Source organism: Aotus nancymaae, unplaced genomic scaffold (genome assembly GCF_030222135.1).
Source record: "Aotus nancymaae isolate 86718 unplaced genomic scaffold, 86718_ANA_hifiasm-v0.15.2.pri h1tg000016l, whole genome shotgun sequence".
NCBI classification, from domain to species: domain Eukaryota; kingdom Metazoa; phylum Chordata; class Mammalia; order Primates; family Aotidae; genus Aotus; species Aotus nancymaae.
This window is the reverse complement of record NW_026988428.1, coordinates 38,898,123-38,912,320: the sequence shown is the minus strand read 5'-3', so window position 1 is coordinate 38,912,320 and position 14,198 is coordinate 38,898,123. Positions and strand designations below refer to the sequence as shown.

Below are 14,198 nucleotides of genomic sequence, written 5' to 3'. Positions count from 1 at the left end.
GGTTTAAAAAGTGATTGATGAATGTATCTACAGTAGGAAATGAAGCAGAAACTGACAATAAAATCTTTAACATTTCTGTCTTCATCATCTGTAAAGTGTAGATCATATTAGCACTATTCTCAAAATTTACCATGGTAAATAAGCTTTAGAATGGAGATTGCCATATAGTCAGTAATGTACATATATTAATTTTTAGTATTATTCTCCCCTGAGCTTGCTTTCACATGCTTGATGAATTCACTAGTGCAGGATTTATCAGCTTTCCAGCTGTGCTGGTAAGTAAGCATAAGTCAGAAGAATGAATATAAAACCCATTTGTGGCAATTGCGTTTCTCCAATGAAGCATTATGAGCAATAAAGACAGATATTCAAATATTCTGTCTCCATTGCATATTTTCCACAAATAGCCAGTGTTGGGGCATTATCATTTTTTCTTTTTCTATAATTTTAAAATGTAGTATAGAGTAAATATTATTTATAGATATTTTACTCACTTTTTAATTACAAACCTCACTGAGTAACAAAGTGTTTTATTTTGCAAAAGGAAATTTATACGGCTATATACTGAGAGTAGTGATATCTAAGAGCTAATGGAGTTAGACGTATTGCCTAGCTGAAGCAATCATTGATTTGGAGATCAATGTAGTATTTGGATTCAGAAGGTAAGTGGAAATCTCAGTTGATAAGCCATATAAAGGAGTCCAAGTAAAAGCTAGAAAAACATTGGAAAGTTGAGGACAGAGTTAATTTTCAGAGATAGATGAAGGCAAGAAGATTTCACTAAGGCAAGCACCCAAAATTTCAGTTAGAAGACGTAAGTTCAAGAAATCTATTGCACAATGTGATGACTGCATTAATAAAAATGTACATTTAAAAATTGCTGAGAGTAGATTTTGTGTTCTCACAAAAAGGTATGTGAGGTAATATATGTTAATTAGCTTAGTCATTACACATTGTATACATATCTCAAAAACACAATAAATACAATGTTTATTTGTCAATTTAAAAATTTTTTTAAAGAAAAAAACTGTTTTGTGCTTTGAGAGGCTGGTGAAAAATGCAAGGTACTGAACACTTACAGATACTGCAAATGTTAGCACTTTTATTCCTTGAACTCTTCAGAGGGAACCTCTTCTCTGAACTTGATGGCCCTTGAAATAATTTCTTTAACTGAGACCAGTGAAAGCTCTGATAGGATCTTTAATGCTCAGAATAGCTACTGAAATGTCTTCCATAGAGAATTGTGGCATCAGAGAGCTTATGTACTTCTAATGGAAAGGTTAATTTAAAATATTTCACTTTAAATTTAAATGGAAATTATTTGAACTTAGTAAATTTGAACCAATAAATAGAGCAAGATATTATTTATTTATTTATTTCATGCAGGAAAAAAAGGAAAGGCAAGTACCAGATCTGTTACGGCTTCTCTGCACCAGGCTTCACAGTGGGAGCAATTTCAGTTATTGAGTCAAGAATGAGTCTGACAGATGTGATTCTTAACTTATTATTAATAATTTATTATTTGGAGTGCATCTTTTAATACTTAGCTATTTCTATGTAACAGACCTCCACTAAACATAGAAGTGTTATGTTTCAAATTCAAATATTATGTCACAAATAATCAAACGATAATTATTTGTAATTGCTCTTGAGTTACAGGTTGGCGAGGCAGTTCTGCTGGGTTCTAAACTAGGTTCTTCCACATTTTTGGGAATCAGCTAGCTGTAAGCTGGTATAGAATGGACTCTTTTGGGATAATTCAACTCTGCTTCAAAATGTCTCTCTTTTTCCAGCATGCTGGCTTTGGCTTGTTCTCATGGGAATCACGTGTATGCCAGAGACAGAGAGAGAGTAGATGCATACATGGTTTCTTGACTTTTAACACTCTGAATGGTGCAGAATTCCTTCTATCACATTCTTTTTGCAAAAACAAGTCACACATCTAGACTAGATTCAAGAGATAAGGAAATGAACAGCATCTGGATGAGAGGCACTCCTGAGTCACATTATAAAGGGCACAGCTATTTTTTTTAATCCATTTACCACACAGCTCATGAAAAAATCACCTAATGTTTAAAACAACAGTAATTTATCCTTTTACAGTTCAGGAAGCCAGAAGTCTGGAATTAAGATGACAGCATGGTTGTTTCTCCTGAAGTCTCTAAGGGAAAATCTGTTCCAAGCCCCTCTCCTTCCACTGGTGGTCAACAATACTTGGTTTGCAGAGTTGTCACTCCAATTTCTACATCCATCTTCACGTGACTGTCTTCCCTGTGTGTATGACTCTGTGTCATCACATCTCTCTCTCTTCTTATATGACATTAGTCATTGGATTTAGGATCCACCCTAGTCTAATTTAACCTCATCTTAAATTGACTACATCGCAAAGGCCCTGTTTTGAAGTAAGGTCACATTCACAGGTATCAAGGATGAGAACATCAACATATCCTTTTGGGGAACACAATCCAGTCAACTACAGTGACTATGTATATTTTGCAGGAAATGCTTAAGAGAAACAAAATACCATAAATAACATAGGCTATAAACATAGCCTGTAAATATATGAAAGATATAAAAGCTGAATCTGTGAGAAAGTGTGTAAGAAAAAGAGGCAATACCAATTAACTTGCAAAGTAACTAAGTTCTATTAAACCTCCACTATGTGTGTTCCTATGTCCACCACTAAGCATTCCTTATTATTGTTGTCAAATTATAGCTCCTTACAGTTCTAGAACCTTCTTTATAGATTATTACAGTGGTTTTCAAATAATTTCTATTTCAACCAAGATCAATAAGATAATGAATGAAATAATCAAAAATATCCTGTGAGTTTTCTCACCACAAAAAGCTGGTAAGTATGTGGAGTGATGTATATATTAAAATAGCTTGATTTAGTCATTCCACAATATATGTGTGTATGTGTATATACACATGCATATATATTTAAAATTTCTATATTTTTTGTTTTCATAATTGTTATATATATAAACATCATGTTGTACACCCTACATATACACAAGTTTTAATTGTCAAGAATATACTTTTTTTTTTAACTGTGCTAGTTTGTTGGACATATTAACATGCGCACTAAATTTATTTTATAACCTCACGATCTACTTGTGAGCCACATACAGCTGGTAGAAAACCATTGTAATGGAGTCTTATGAGATGGTTATTGAACTTAGTTACATTAATTCAAGAATATCTGAGTTAGGCTTAAAAAAATTAAGAGATTATTGAAGGAGAAAGATTTAAAGGAATAGATTTTTTCTACCTCAAACTCCAATTACATGCAATAGATACGTACTTCAGCAAATCAAAATTAAACTAAAATAATCAACACAAGTTGCAAATTTGTGGTGGCTTTTAAATGTTTCTGAAAGTCGACAAAGAAACATGGAGATTGGTTACTGCTTGAAGAAGAACCTGTACAATTAACAGAAACCTTGGCTAATGAAGACTTATAAGAATACATATTATTCTTCAAGTTGCATATTCAAAGCCAGTATATGCTTGTTCTACTGGAAATATACATTTTGCATAATTAAATTTGACATGATCTTATTTTGTTCTCTCCATTGTTTTGAAAGCCAAATTCCCATGTAGGTAGCAACTTTACCTCAATAAAAATGTGACTAGATATTTTTAAGTGGTTAACATTGAATTTCAAATTCAGAAGGATCTGATTCAAATTATTGTGGCCACATCTCAATAGCTTTTGCCTTACCAAGTTACTTACATTTTCTGATTATAATTTGTCTTTTATGAAAAATATAGATATAATAACTATCTCTTGAGTTTTTGAAAGGGCATGTGTCAAAGACAGTGCCTCAATAAACCGTGTTTGCTATTACTATCATTCTTTTACTTTATTCTGGTGTCAAGCAAATATTTGTTTAAATTCTAAGAATAGCTTATTATTAATTACTGGATAATTTAGCCCATGACCAGAAAAGTCCAATACCATGTCACCAAATATTAATACTTAGTTAATTTTATTAAATAACTTTATTTAACATAGAACCCATATAAAGAATTTGCATTATGGACTCTTGGCATCTGCAAAACTCCATCTTGTATACTTTTTTAAAGGTTACTTAAAATGCATTAGATGATTCATTGTTACATTGCAATAGCTGCAGAATATACAGTGGTTTGTGGTGGCTGTTTTCACTTATCTTTCATAACTTTTCCTACTCTTTTTCATCCTGCTCTGTGCCCCAGGAGGCTAGCATTTATACATTGTATCAACAGACATTCTTGTCCCCGTGTTGTATTTGGTTTGGCTGAGAACAGAAGTCAGCAATAGATTTGAGAGAGTCAGAACAAAACAAGGTTGGGACGGCTGTTTTGCTGTACTAAAGAACAGAGCTATTAGGTGACATTTTTTTTTTAAATAGTTGTAGCATTATCTAGATTCCAGTTAACACTCCTTCTATTTGTCCCTTCAGGCCAAGAAGTATAAAATTTCTATTATATGACCTGTGTGGCTATTACTTAACCTTGTCCACGATTTTTAAATAGTCCTCTCATAAAGTGTTTTCTCACTTATCCCAATCCAGGAGTACCATCTCTTTCCTGTAGGACCCTAAAATGATACATAGAAATGCACCCCCCAGTTAGTGATGAAATAAAAGCGCCTCTTTCACTCTGTTTTAAACTTTCGTTAGTAGGTTTTGCTGTTCCTATTTTGGAAGCTTTCTTTTTTTTTTTTTTTTTCTTTTTTTTGAGACAGAGTTTCGCTCTTGTTACCCAGGCTGGAGTGTGCAATGGTGCCATCTCGGCTCACTGGGAAGCTTTCTTACACAATGGAAGTCAGAACACATCTAACTTCTGTAAGACTTTTTGAGTGATTGTCCTCCTGACCGCCCCTTTCACGTCATTGTTCCTCAGGCTGTAGATGATGGGGTTTAGCATAGGTGTGATGACAGTGTAGGACAATGACACTAGCTTCTTGCTCTCTGGGGACTGATTTGATTTGGGCCGCAGGTAGGTCAGGCTGGCTGTTCCATAGAAGAGGGACACCACAATGAGGTGTGAGGAACAAGTGGAAAATGCCTTCTGGCGGCCAGTAGCAGAGGGCATCCTCAGAATTGTTGTGATAATGTGGGTGTAGGAAACCAAAATGAGAGAAAAAGGAAACATGATAAACAGGAGTGTGGAGGCAAGTGCTTGCATTTCATACGTGGTTGTATCCACAGTGACTAGTTTCAACACTGGGGGACCATCACAAAAAAAGTGGTCCACGGCATTTGGTCCACAGAAAGGAAGGGCCATCATCCAAGCTGTCTGTAGCATAGACACAGGAACACCAGACATCCAAGAGCCTATGGCCATCCACAAGCATAGGGACCTGTTCATTATGACTGGATAACGGAGAGGGTTGCAGATGGCCACAAAGCGATCATAAGCCATCATGGAGAGAAGGAAACATTCAGAACTGCCAAATAAGAAGAAGAAGTACATCTGGGTACCACAGCCCACAAAAGAGATGATTTTCCTTGGGGACACTAGATCTACAAGCATCTTTGGCACCATAACCAAGGTGAAACATACTTCAAGAAGTGACAGATTTCGGAGAAAGAAGTACATGGGTGTTTGAAGTGCAGGATCCATACTGGTAACTGTGACAATGAGAAAGTTGCCAAACAAAGTGACTGTGTAAATGGCCAGGAACAAAATAAAGAGGGAAACTTGCATCTCGGGGTTGTTTGTAAAACCAAGAAGAATAAATTCAGTGACTCTGGTGTGATTTTCACAGATCATATCTTAGACCACTTTCTCTCTAAAAATAAAGTATATGTGTCAAAGGGTATTAAATCAATATACAGATAATCTCAATAACAATAATAATAACATCCATAAAATATCTCTATTCTCAGTTGTCTTACCATTCTGTTTCTCTGAAGCAGAAATGATGTTTACAATAAGATAAAATTAGGGAAAATAAACATTTTGTATAAATCTTACTCATTGTTTATCACCTAGATGTAATTTTTCTCTCGTGAGTAGTCATAGTTTGCGTTCATATTCTTCATCGTAGGCATGCTAGTTTGTAGGATGCAGTAGAAAGAGTGTTGATAGATTATTAAAATAGAATAGTCTACTAATTTTTAAATGATTTCAGGATGCAATAAAGACAAATAATGGGCTAGCTTGACATTCTAATATTTGATTATTTTAATCACATCTCTTCTGAATATAGTGCATTTTAAATCCACTTATCCACTGTGTGTGTGTGTGTGTGTGTGTCTATATATATATATACATCCCAACATCCCAACATCCTCCCCCCTCACACACACACAAGAAACTTAATAAATAAACATAATATATGCTTATGATTTTGGTGCTTCTCTATAGTCTCCATGAGCCTAATAGTTTATGACAATTTTTACAATGTCTTTTGAACCATAATTCAACTTCACTGGGCCCCCATTTCTTATTATACACATAGCTATGGTTCTATTGCTTAAGCTTTATATTTTTTTAAAAACTTCCAAACAAATATGACTTGCAATAGAAAAGTATCTTTCCAAAATTCGTCTCAACTTTTCTCCACCAAAATAGTTCCCCTCATGACTGACCATCTTCTTTAAAACTTCATGATCAGAAGAGGAGTAGGATACATATACTTACTTTTGTATGTCAGCTGATCCAGTCACAAAAGCACTGATTCAACTATTATGAACTCAAATACTATATTTTACTTAGAGCAAAATATTTTGGCCAACAGTAAAATTATACAAATTTTTTCTCTATAGGTCATTCTTAGTACCAAAATTTAGCAATTGCAGGAGCATGTGTTAGAAAAATAATTATCCATAATGCTACATTGGATATGAGCTGAATGATGTATTTTTTTCAAATACTGAAATTGGGTAAATATTGTATCAATTATTTTATAATACATTTTTCTAATTTAATTCAGAAAAAATGCATATTTCATTTTATAGTCAAAATAATTTAAAGTAGATATTCCCTCCTGAAGTGAGGAAGTAAAAATCCACAGTGTATGGAATCCTTTGAAACTAGTGGCTCATCTAAATAATACTGTATTTTAATTCTACTCTTAAGACATGTAACATCTTGCCTGTGTCTTGTGCATATTGTAAGTTCTCAAATGAATGTCTTTGGTAGCAAAAGGAAACGAACTACTCTGGTGATCTTAGGCTTCCCATACCCTTATAATTCCCAGAATAATAGGTAACGTGACAGTGATTTCAACCATTACTCTCTCAGCATTATTGCAAAACCAGCTTCACTGTCATTCTTGTCATCACAGGAATAGCAACAACACCATCATATTCTGGTATATGCATCAAAACTTATGAAAAACTTCATATGCATTATCATGCTTACACACATTTTGGAACAATTCTAAACTTGTTATGGGCCTAAAATTACGACATCTTTTGTTTTATAAAAATATGAGAGTTGATGAAGGCATCAAAATGTTATAGTAGTTACAATATTAGGTGTATCCTAAAATGCCTCAACCAAGTGCCTCTCAGAATTATGATACCGACAGTGGCAGAAAGCAGTACTAGGATAAATGCCTTTTCATTGAGTATTAAGTTCTATAGTGTACAATCCATGTGAAATATGAATAAGGCTATCCAAAGATGGTCAGTTTATTGAATTTTAAATAATTATCATTGCTCATTTTCTGTCTTTACTGAAGATATTTAAAGTTTAATAAAAGTTTAGACAATGAGAGCTTCATAGTGTCATGAGATGTATCTCTAAACACTCTTCTCAGTCTTTCTAGAGCCTAAAAAGTCTAAAGATTACTTTGCATGTATCCTCTAAACAGAGATTAATCAGCAATAATGTCACAATCACTACCACAAATTTATACTGATTAAAAAAAAAAAGTGAAAACTGTTGTTGAGTTGCCATGATTACTACATCACTCTAGAGAATGTACTGCTTTATTTGCAGCATGGCATTTTGGTAATTTGATGTCATTTAATTAAGTTCACTAATTTAGTTGGTGATATCTTAATAAGGCCAAATAGGTTTTTTCTCATGTATCATTAAACAGGCCAACTCTGACATTTTTTTTTTTTTTTTTTTTTTTAGAAAATAGACTTTACCTCTTATTTTAGCCAGCTATTTTACAAGTTTATGTTTTCTCATAAAATTATGATGGATGAATGCAGTTATATCATCAGTATTTGAAATACAAAGTGCATCTGAGATTGTTATTAAATTTGTCTAAATGGAACAGCACTTCTAACAAATCTACATGTAAATGAATAAATTACCATAGTACCTGAATTAAAAGTTCTTTGTGTAGTTATAATCCACAGCATTTATTACACAGCTACTGTTTTATTAATGCTCTCTTCTTTAGCATTCTATTACTTTCCAGACAGAATAAAGGCCTCATTATTTTTTGTTTTCTTTTATTTTAATGAAGCATAAAGTTATTCCTTTTCCAATAATTAATATTTCATTATTTATTTTTCTTAGAATGCTTTTGTAATACACAGATGTACAGATAAATTTAGATGTTTAACAAAATTGAGAAATATAACAAATCATAAAAAAAATCTGGATGTATCTTACCAAATAAAACCTCATATTTCTTCTGTAATTAGAAGTTTAATCACTTTTTTAAAGATATACAATGCCTTCAGAGAAATGTTAACTGATCTTGAAGTCTATTGGTAGCTCAAATCTTCATAATGAAGTTAATACCTTAGACAGGCTAACCTGCCTTGCACTGGCACTACATGGTGGCCAAATTTTAGTACAGCATTTAAAAGTGTGTCTGGCCTTGGGGAAATGATCCATGGATCACCAGAAAGGAGTTTGGTTAATTAAACCACTGTTTTTATTTCACAGGGGGAAATACAGAATGTTCATACAATTATCTATATTTATTGTAAGTCATAATTACAATTGAATATGCATTTCTCAACAATAGATATTTTGTGGTGGAGCTACTGGACCTACTGGTCAGGTCTCTTGGAATTGCAACTTTTAACAAGCCCAGGTTATTTGAAGAACACAGATTTTAATTTTCCCTATAAGATTTCTGTATTTTTTGTAGGATAGTTTTTGGTTCAGTATTGGTGAGACAAATTTATTTCACGCTCATGAAACTTACATGATTTTTAAATTTTATTTGTAACTCATTTTTAAATGTTAGTATTTTAACTTATTTCCGTAATAATATTTTTAAATAATTAAATACATAAAATTAAGCTGATAATTGGCATGTATTTTATTGTTGTCTTATACCTTAAGTCGTTTGGCTATTGGTTCGTTTTACTATGAGAACGTTGAAAACAATGCCATGATTCATATATTATTTCAGTCAGTGAGTGGTACCTTATGATGTCTAACATGGTTACTGTCGGGAAGAAGTAAGCAATTTTTTTAGTCCTTGGAATTTTTTAGGTAATTTTAATATCGAGAAATAACATTATACATTGAAGTATTTTGTAATGTGCAAACAGAATTGCAGAAATAACTCCCTGTATTTTCTTATCTTACATTTGTTGTAGAAGCAACTTTTATAAATGGATATAAACCTTAAAACAGTTACAAATCAGCACAGTGGGAATAATTCAAAAAATTCTAATGAAATCTTTGAGGGCAAAAAAAAGGCCCTAGGAGTTTAGGTCAACCTATGCATATACAGGAGCCTTAACAAATAGCTAGCGAGGAAGGTTCATCACTTGCTAATTTCACTTCTCTCTAGAAAAGAAAAAGCTTCCTATATTTGTAGAAGTTAAAGGAAAATTCCTTAACCCTCATTTTCTCAGGAAACTAAATAATACTATAATGGGTTAAAATTATTGTTTTTGTTTTTGGTTTGAGACTAGAGCCTTGCTCTGTCGCCCAGGCTGGAGGGTAGTGGCATAATCTCGGCTCACTGCAACTTCCACCTCCTGGGTTCAAGCAATTCTCCTGTTTCAACCTCCCAAGTAGCTGGACTACAGGCACCCGTCACCATGGCTGGCTAATTTTTGTATTTTTAGTAGAGATGGGGTTTCACTATATTGGTCAGGCTGGTCTCAAACTCCTGACCTAGGTGATCTGCCCGCCTTAGCCTCCCAAAGTGCTGGGATTACAGGTGTGAGCCATTGTGCTCAGCCAAAACGTATTCTTTAAAAAATCTTCAGTAGGGTACACCTACCGTTAAAACAAGTAAAATAAGTCTCTAATCATTTCCAAGAAAAAAACTATGATATAAAATATATTTGGTCTATCTTCATTCATACTTATAACAAATATATAACTATGTACCATACTGAAGAAAACATTTGTAATATTGAGCAAAAACAATCACATGAAAAATGATGCATTGCTGTATCACACGTCAAGCTTTTGTTTTGTTTTTAAATTTTTTAATGAAAGATGTATAACTTCGGTCATACAATATACCCATGTAACGAACCTGTGCCTGTACCTGTATATCTACACTAAAAGTTGAAATTATATTTTTAACAAAAGATTGATAAGACCTTAACAAGAAGGCCATGAAAATCCCATTATCCAAAGATGAGGTAAAATTTCAATGGAGTTACTTCTGCATTATCTGTTCCTAAATGACTATTACCCTACTCCCACCACACAAAAACATGTTTTAAAAACATAAAATGCAACCTGCTACATACGTGCCCAATTGCCACTCTAAAATAGTCCAGTTCCTTATCAAGCAATTTCTAAAACTGAATTGTACAATTCATTGACTGACTATCACTGCCATCTTGTTGGTAGTTCATCTTAATTACTTTAGCTGAAAACTTTTCGTGTTATTATAATTTTGGATTTACCTGGTTTTAAAAGGTCAATAATTATTTTTCTATAGATATTCTGGTTCACCAACAAAGTGGTAGACACTAATGAGATAGTGGATTTGATGCATAAAATAGGCATTGACCCCCATGTAAAAAAGATTACATTGTTTGTAAGTCTCATTTGATGAAGTTTATTTTAAAGAAATAAAGGATAAAGAAACGTCAGTAAGAGCGGCCTTTTAGTGGCTCATGAACAAAGTCAGATGTGATCTCACATTGGTCTAGGACTTGGTTCACAGATTTGTTTCAGAACTTAAATGTATGAGGTAATCCAGAGGACATCAACCCTTCAGGAATGGTAAAAACAAATTAAATTTATCCAATGGTGATGTGTATACACTAAAGGTATGTAAACACTAAAGGTGTGTAAAATAGCATTTGTGTGCTTTAAAGCAGGTGATACATCTTTTTGGTAACCAGACTATACTTTTCAACTAATCTGAAAGTTACTGTTTAGGAGGCAAATCACTTGGGTAATTAAAATAGTAGCTAAAATATTTATTTAAAACAATATTTTAAGAAAATGCCTGAACTTTTGAGGTATTTTCATACAGGCTTTAAAAATCTATGCTAAACAGTGATTTTATTAGAATTATGTACATACCTTTAAAATATCAGAATATTCTTATCTTCTTGCTATAGTGTTTCTGTGTCTCAGACAGCATTACATAAGCAATTCAACACATAATTACTATGTAATTTCTCTTTTAATAATTTGTTATAAACAATAAATTAAAAGAATCAACAATCAGAAAACGTAGGTAAGTGGATATAGGAGAAACTGCAAATACAATGCCTAGAATAACTGTTGATTTATTCTCTATATGTATGATCTTAATCAAGATAATTGCCATATCATTTCCTTTTAGCAAAATGGTGAATATTTTTAACTCACAAAAAAATTTGAGGATTAAAATAATTATTGTAAAGCATCTACTATAGTGTTCAAGCATATTGCAGATGTTAAACATTAGATTTATTTCCCCCTGGTAATCCAGTTCTGGGTTCATGGAAATATTTTTTATTTATTTACTCATTTTTTTATTTGACACAAAACAATTATATTTAATGGGTGCATGTGACCTTATGATACATGGATACAATGTATAATAATCAAATCAGAGTAACTGGTATATGCATCCCCTCAAACATTTATTATTTCTTTGTGTTGAGAACATTTAAAATCTTATCTACCTATTTTGAAATATACAATAAATTCTTGAAAACTATAGTCAACCTGCTGTGTTATAGAACACTGGAACTTATTTCTTCTAACTAACCATAATTCTGTGCTTGTTAACCAACCTCTCCCTATTCCTCTCTACGCCTACCCTTCCAAGGGTTTGGTAAGAACTATTCTATTCTCTATTTCTGTGATATCAACTGTTTTAGCTCCCACATATGAATGGGAGCATGCAGTATTTGTCTTTCCATGCCTGGCTTATTTCACTTAAAATAATGTCCTCCAGGCTCATCCACATTGCCACAGATGACAGAATTTTACTATTTTATGACTAAATATTTTGTTGTGTATATATACCATATTTTCTCTAACTACTCTTGGGCACAGATTTGATTTCATATTATGGCTATTACAATAGTACTGCGATAAACTTGTGAGTGCAAATATTTCATTGATATACTAATCTTCTTTCCTTAGGATACATACCCAGTAGTAGAATTGCTGGACCATAAGGTATTTATATTTTTAGTTACTTGAGAAACCTCCATATTCTTTTCCATAAGGTCTGTACTAATATACATTTTTATCAGCAGTATGTAAGAGTTCCTCTTTCTCTGCATCCTCATCAGCATTTGTGTTTTTTTTTGTTTGTTTGTTTACAGTCAATTTAACCGAGGTGAGATGATATCTTGTGGTTTTGATTTATATTCCCCTAATGACTAGTGATATTGATTATGTTTTCATACACTTTCTGGCCATTTGGACGTCTTCTTTTGAGATATGTCTCTTCAGAATTCTTGCACATTTTTAATCAGATTATTTTTTTCTATTGAGGTGAGTTCGTTACATATCATAGATATTAATCCCTTGTTGGATGTATAATTTGCAAATATTGTCTCCTTCTTAGGTTGTTGCTGCATGCTGTTGACTGTTTCCTTTGCTATGCAGAAAATACTTAGTTTGATATAATCCAGTTTGTCTATGTTTTGCTTTTGTGGTCTGTGCCTTTGTAGTTTTATCCAGAAAAGTTTTGCTTAGATTAATGTTCATAAGCATTTTCCCTATGTATTTTTCCAGTAGTTTTGTAGTTTTGGGTTTTTCACTTAAATCTGTTGAGAGTTGATATTTGTATATACTGAGAGATAAGGGTCTAGTTTTATTCTTCTATATATGGTTTTTTTAGCACCATTTATTGAAGAGACTATCCTTTCTCCAATTTGTGTTCTAAGTGCCCTTGCTGAATATTACATGTAAATATGGGATTTATTTCTGAGTTCTCTATTCTGTTCTATTGGTCTATGTGTCTGTTGGTACAATACTGTTTTGGTTACTATAGCTTTGCGGCATAAAGTCAGGTGACATGATGCTTTCTGTTGGCTTTGTTTATTTTGCTCAGAATTGCTTTAACTCTTCAGGTCTTTGTGGTTCCATACAAATTTTAGCATTTTTTTTCTATTTCTGTGTAGAATGTCATTGATATTTCTATAAGAGTTTTATTGAATCTGTTGATCATTGTGGGCAGTATGAACATTTTAACAATTCTTCCAATCCATGTACATAAGATACCTTTCTAATTTTTGTGTCCTCTTCAATTTTTTCATCTGTGTTTTATAGTTTTTATTGTAGATACCTTTTATTTCTTTGGTTGAAATTATTTCTAGGTATTTTGTTTTATCTGTAACTCTTATAAATTAAATTGCTTTCTTGATTATTTTTCAGAATGTTCACTATTTGTATATATGTGCTACTGATTTTTGAACATTGATTTTGTATCCTGCAACTTTACTGAATTCATTTGTCAGTTCAACAGTTATTTTTTAGTACAGTTCTTAGGTTTTTCTAACTACATGATCATGTCATGTGCAAATGGGAGCAATTTGACTTATTCCTTTCCAATTTGGATTTCTTTTATTTCTTTCTCTTGCCTGGTTATTCTGGCTAGTTCCAGTACTGTGCTAAATAAAAGTGGTGAAAGTGGGCATCCTTCCCTTTTTTAAGATCTTAGAAAAAAGCTTTCAACTTTTTCAGCATGATGGTAGCTATGGGTTTGATGTATATGGTCTTTATTGTGTTGAGGTGAATTTCTTTTCACTTAATTTGCTGAGAGGTCTTATCATAAAAGGATGTTGATTTTACAAATATTTTTTGTATCTATTGAGTTGATCTTATGTTTTCTGACTTTCATTCTTCGTATATAT

General features: G+C 32.7%; 1 protein-coding gene across 1 annotated transcript; it reads right to left on the bottom strand.

The window, feature by feature from the left end:
- Positions 1-4,815: 4,815 nt before the first annotated feature.
- Positions 4,816-5,766, bottom strand: LOC105716017 (olfactory receptor 10A7). The gene has a single exon (XM_012450552.2). The coding sequence runs from the start codon at positions 5,764-5,766 to the stop codon at positions 4,816-4,818; it is 951 nt and encodes a 316-aa protein (XP_012305975.2).
- Positions 5,767-14,198: the final 8,432 nt, after the last annotated feature.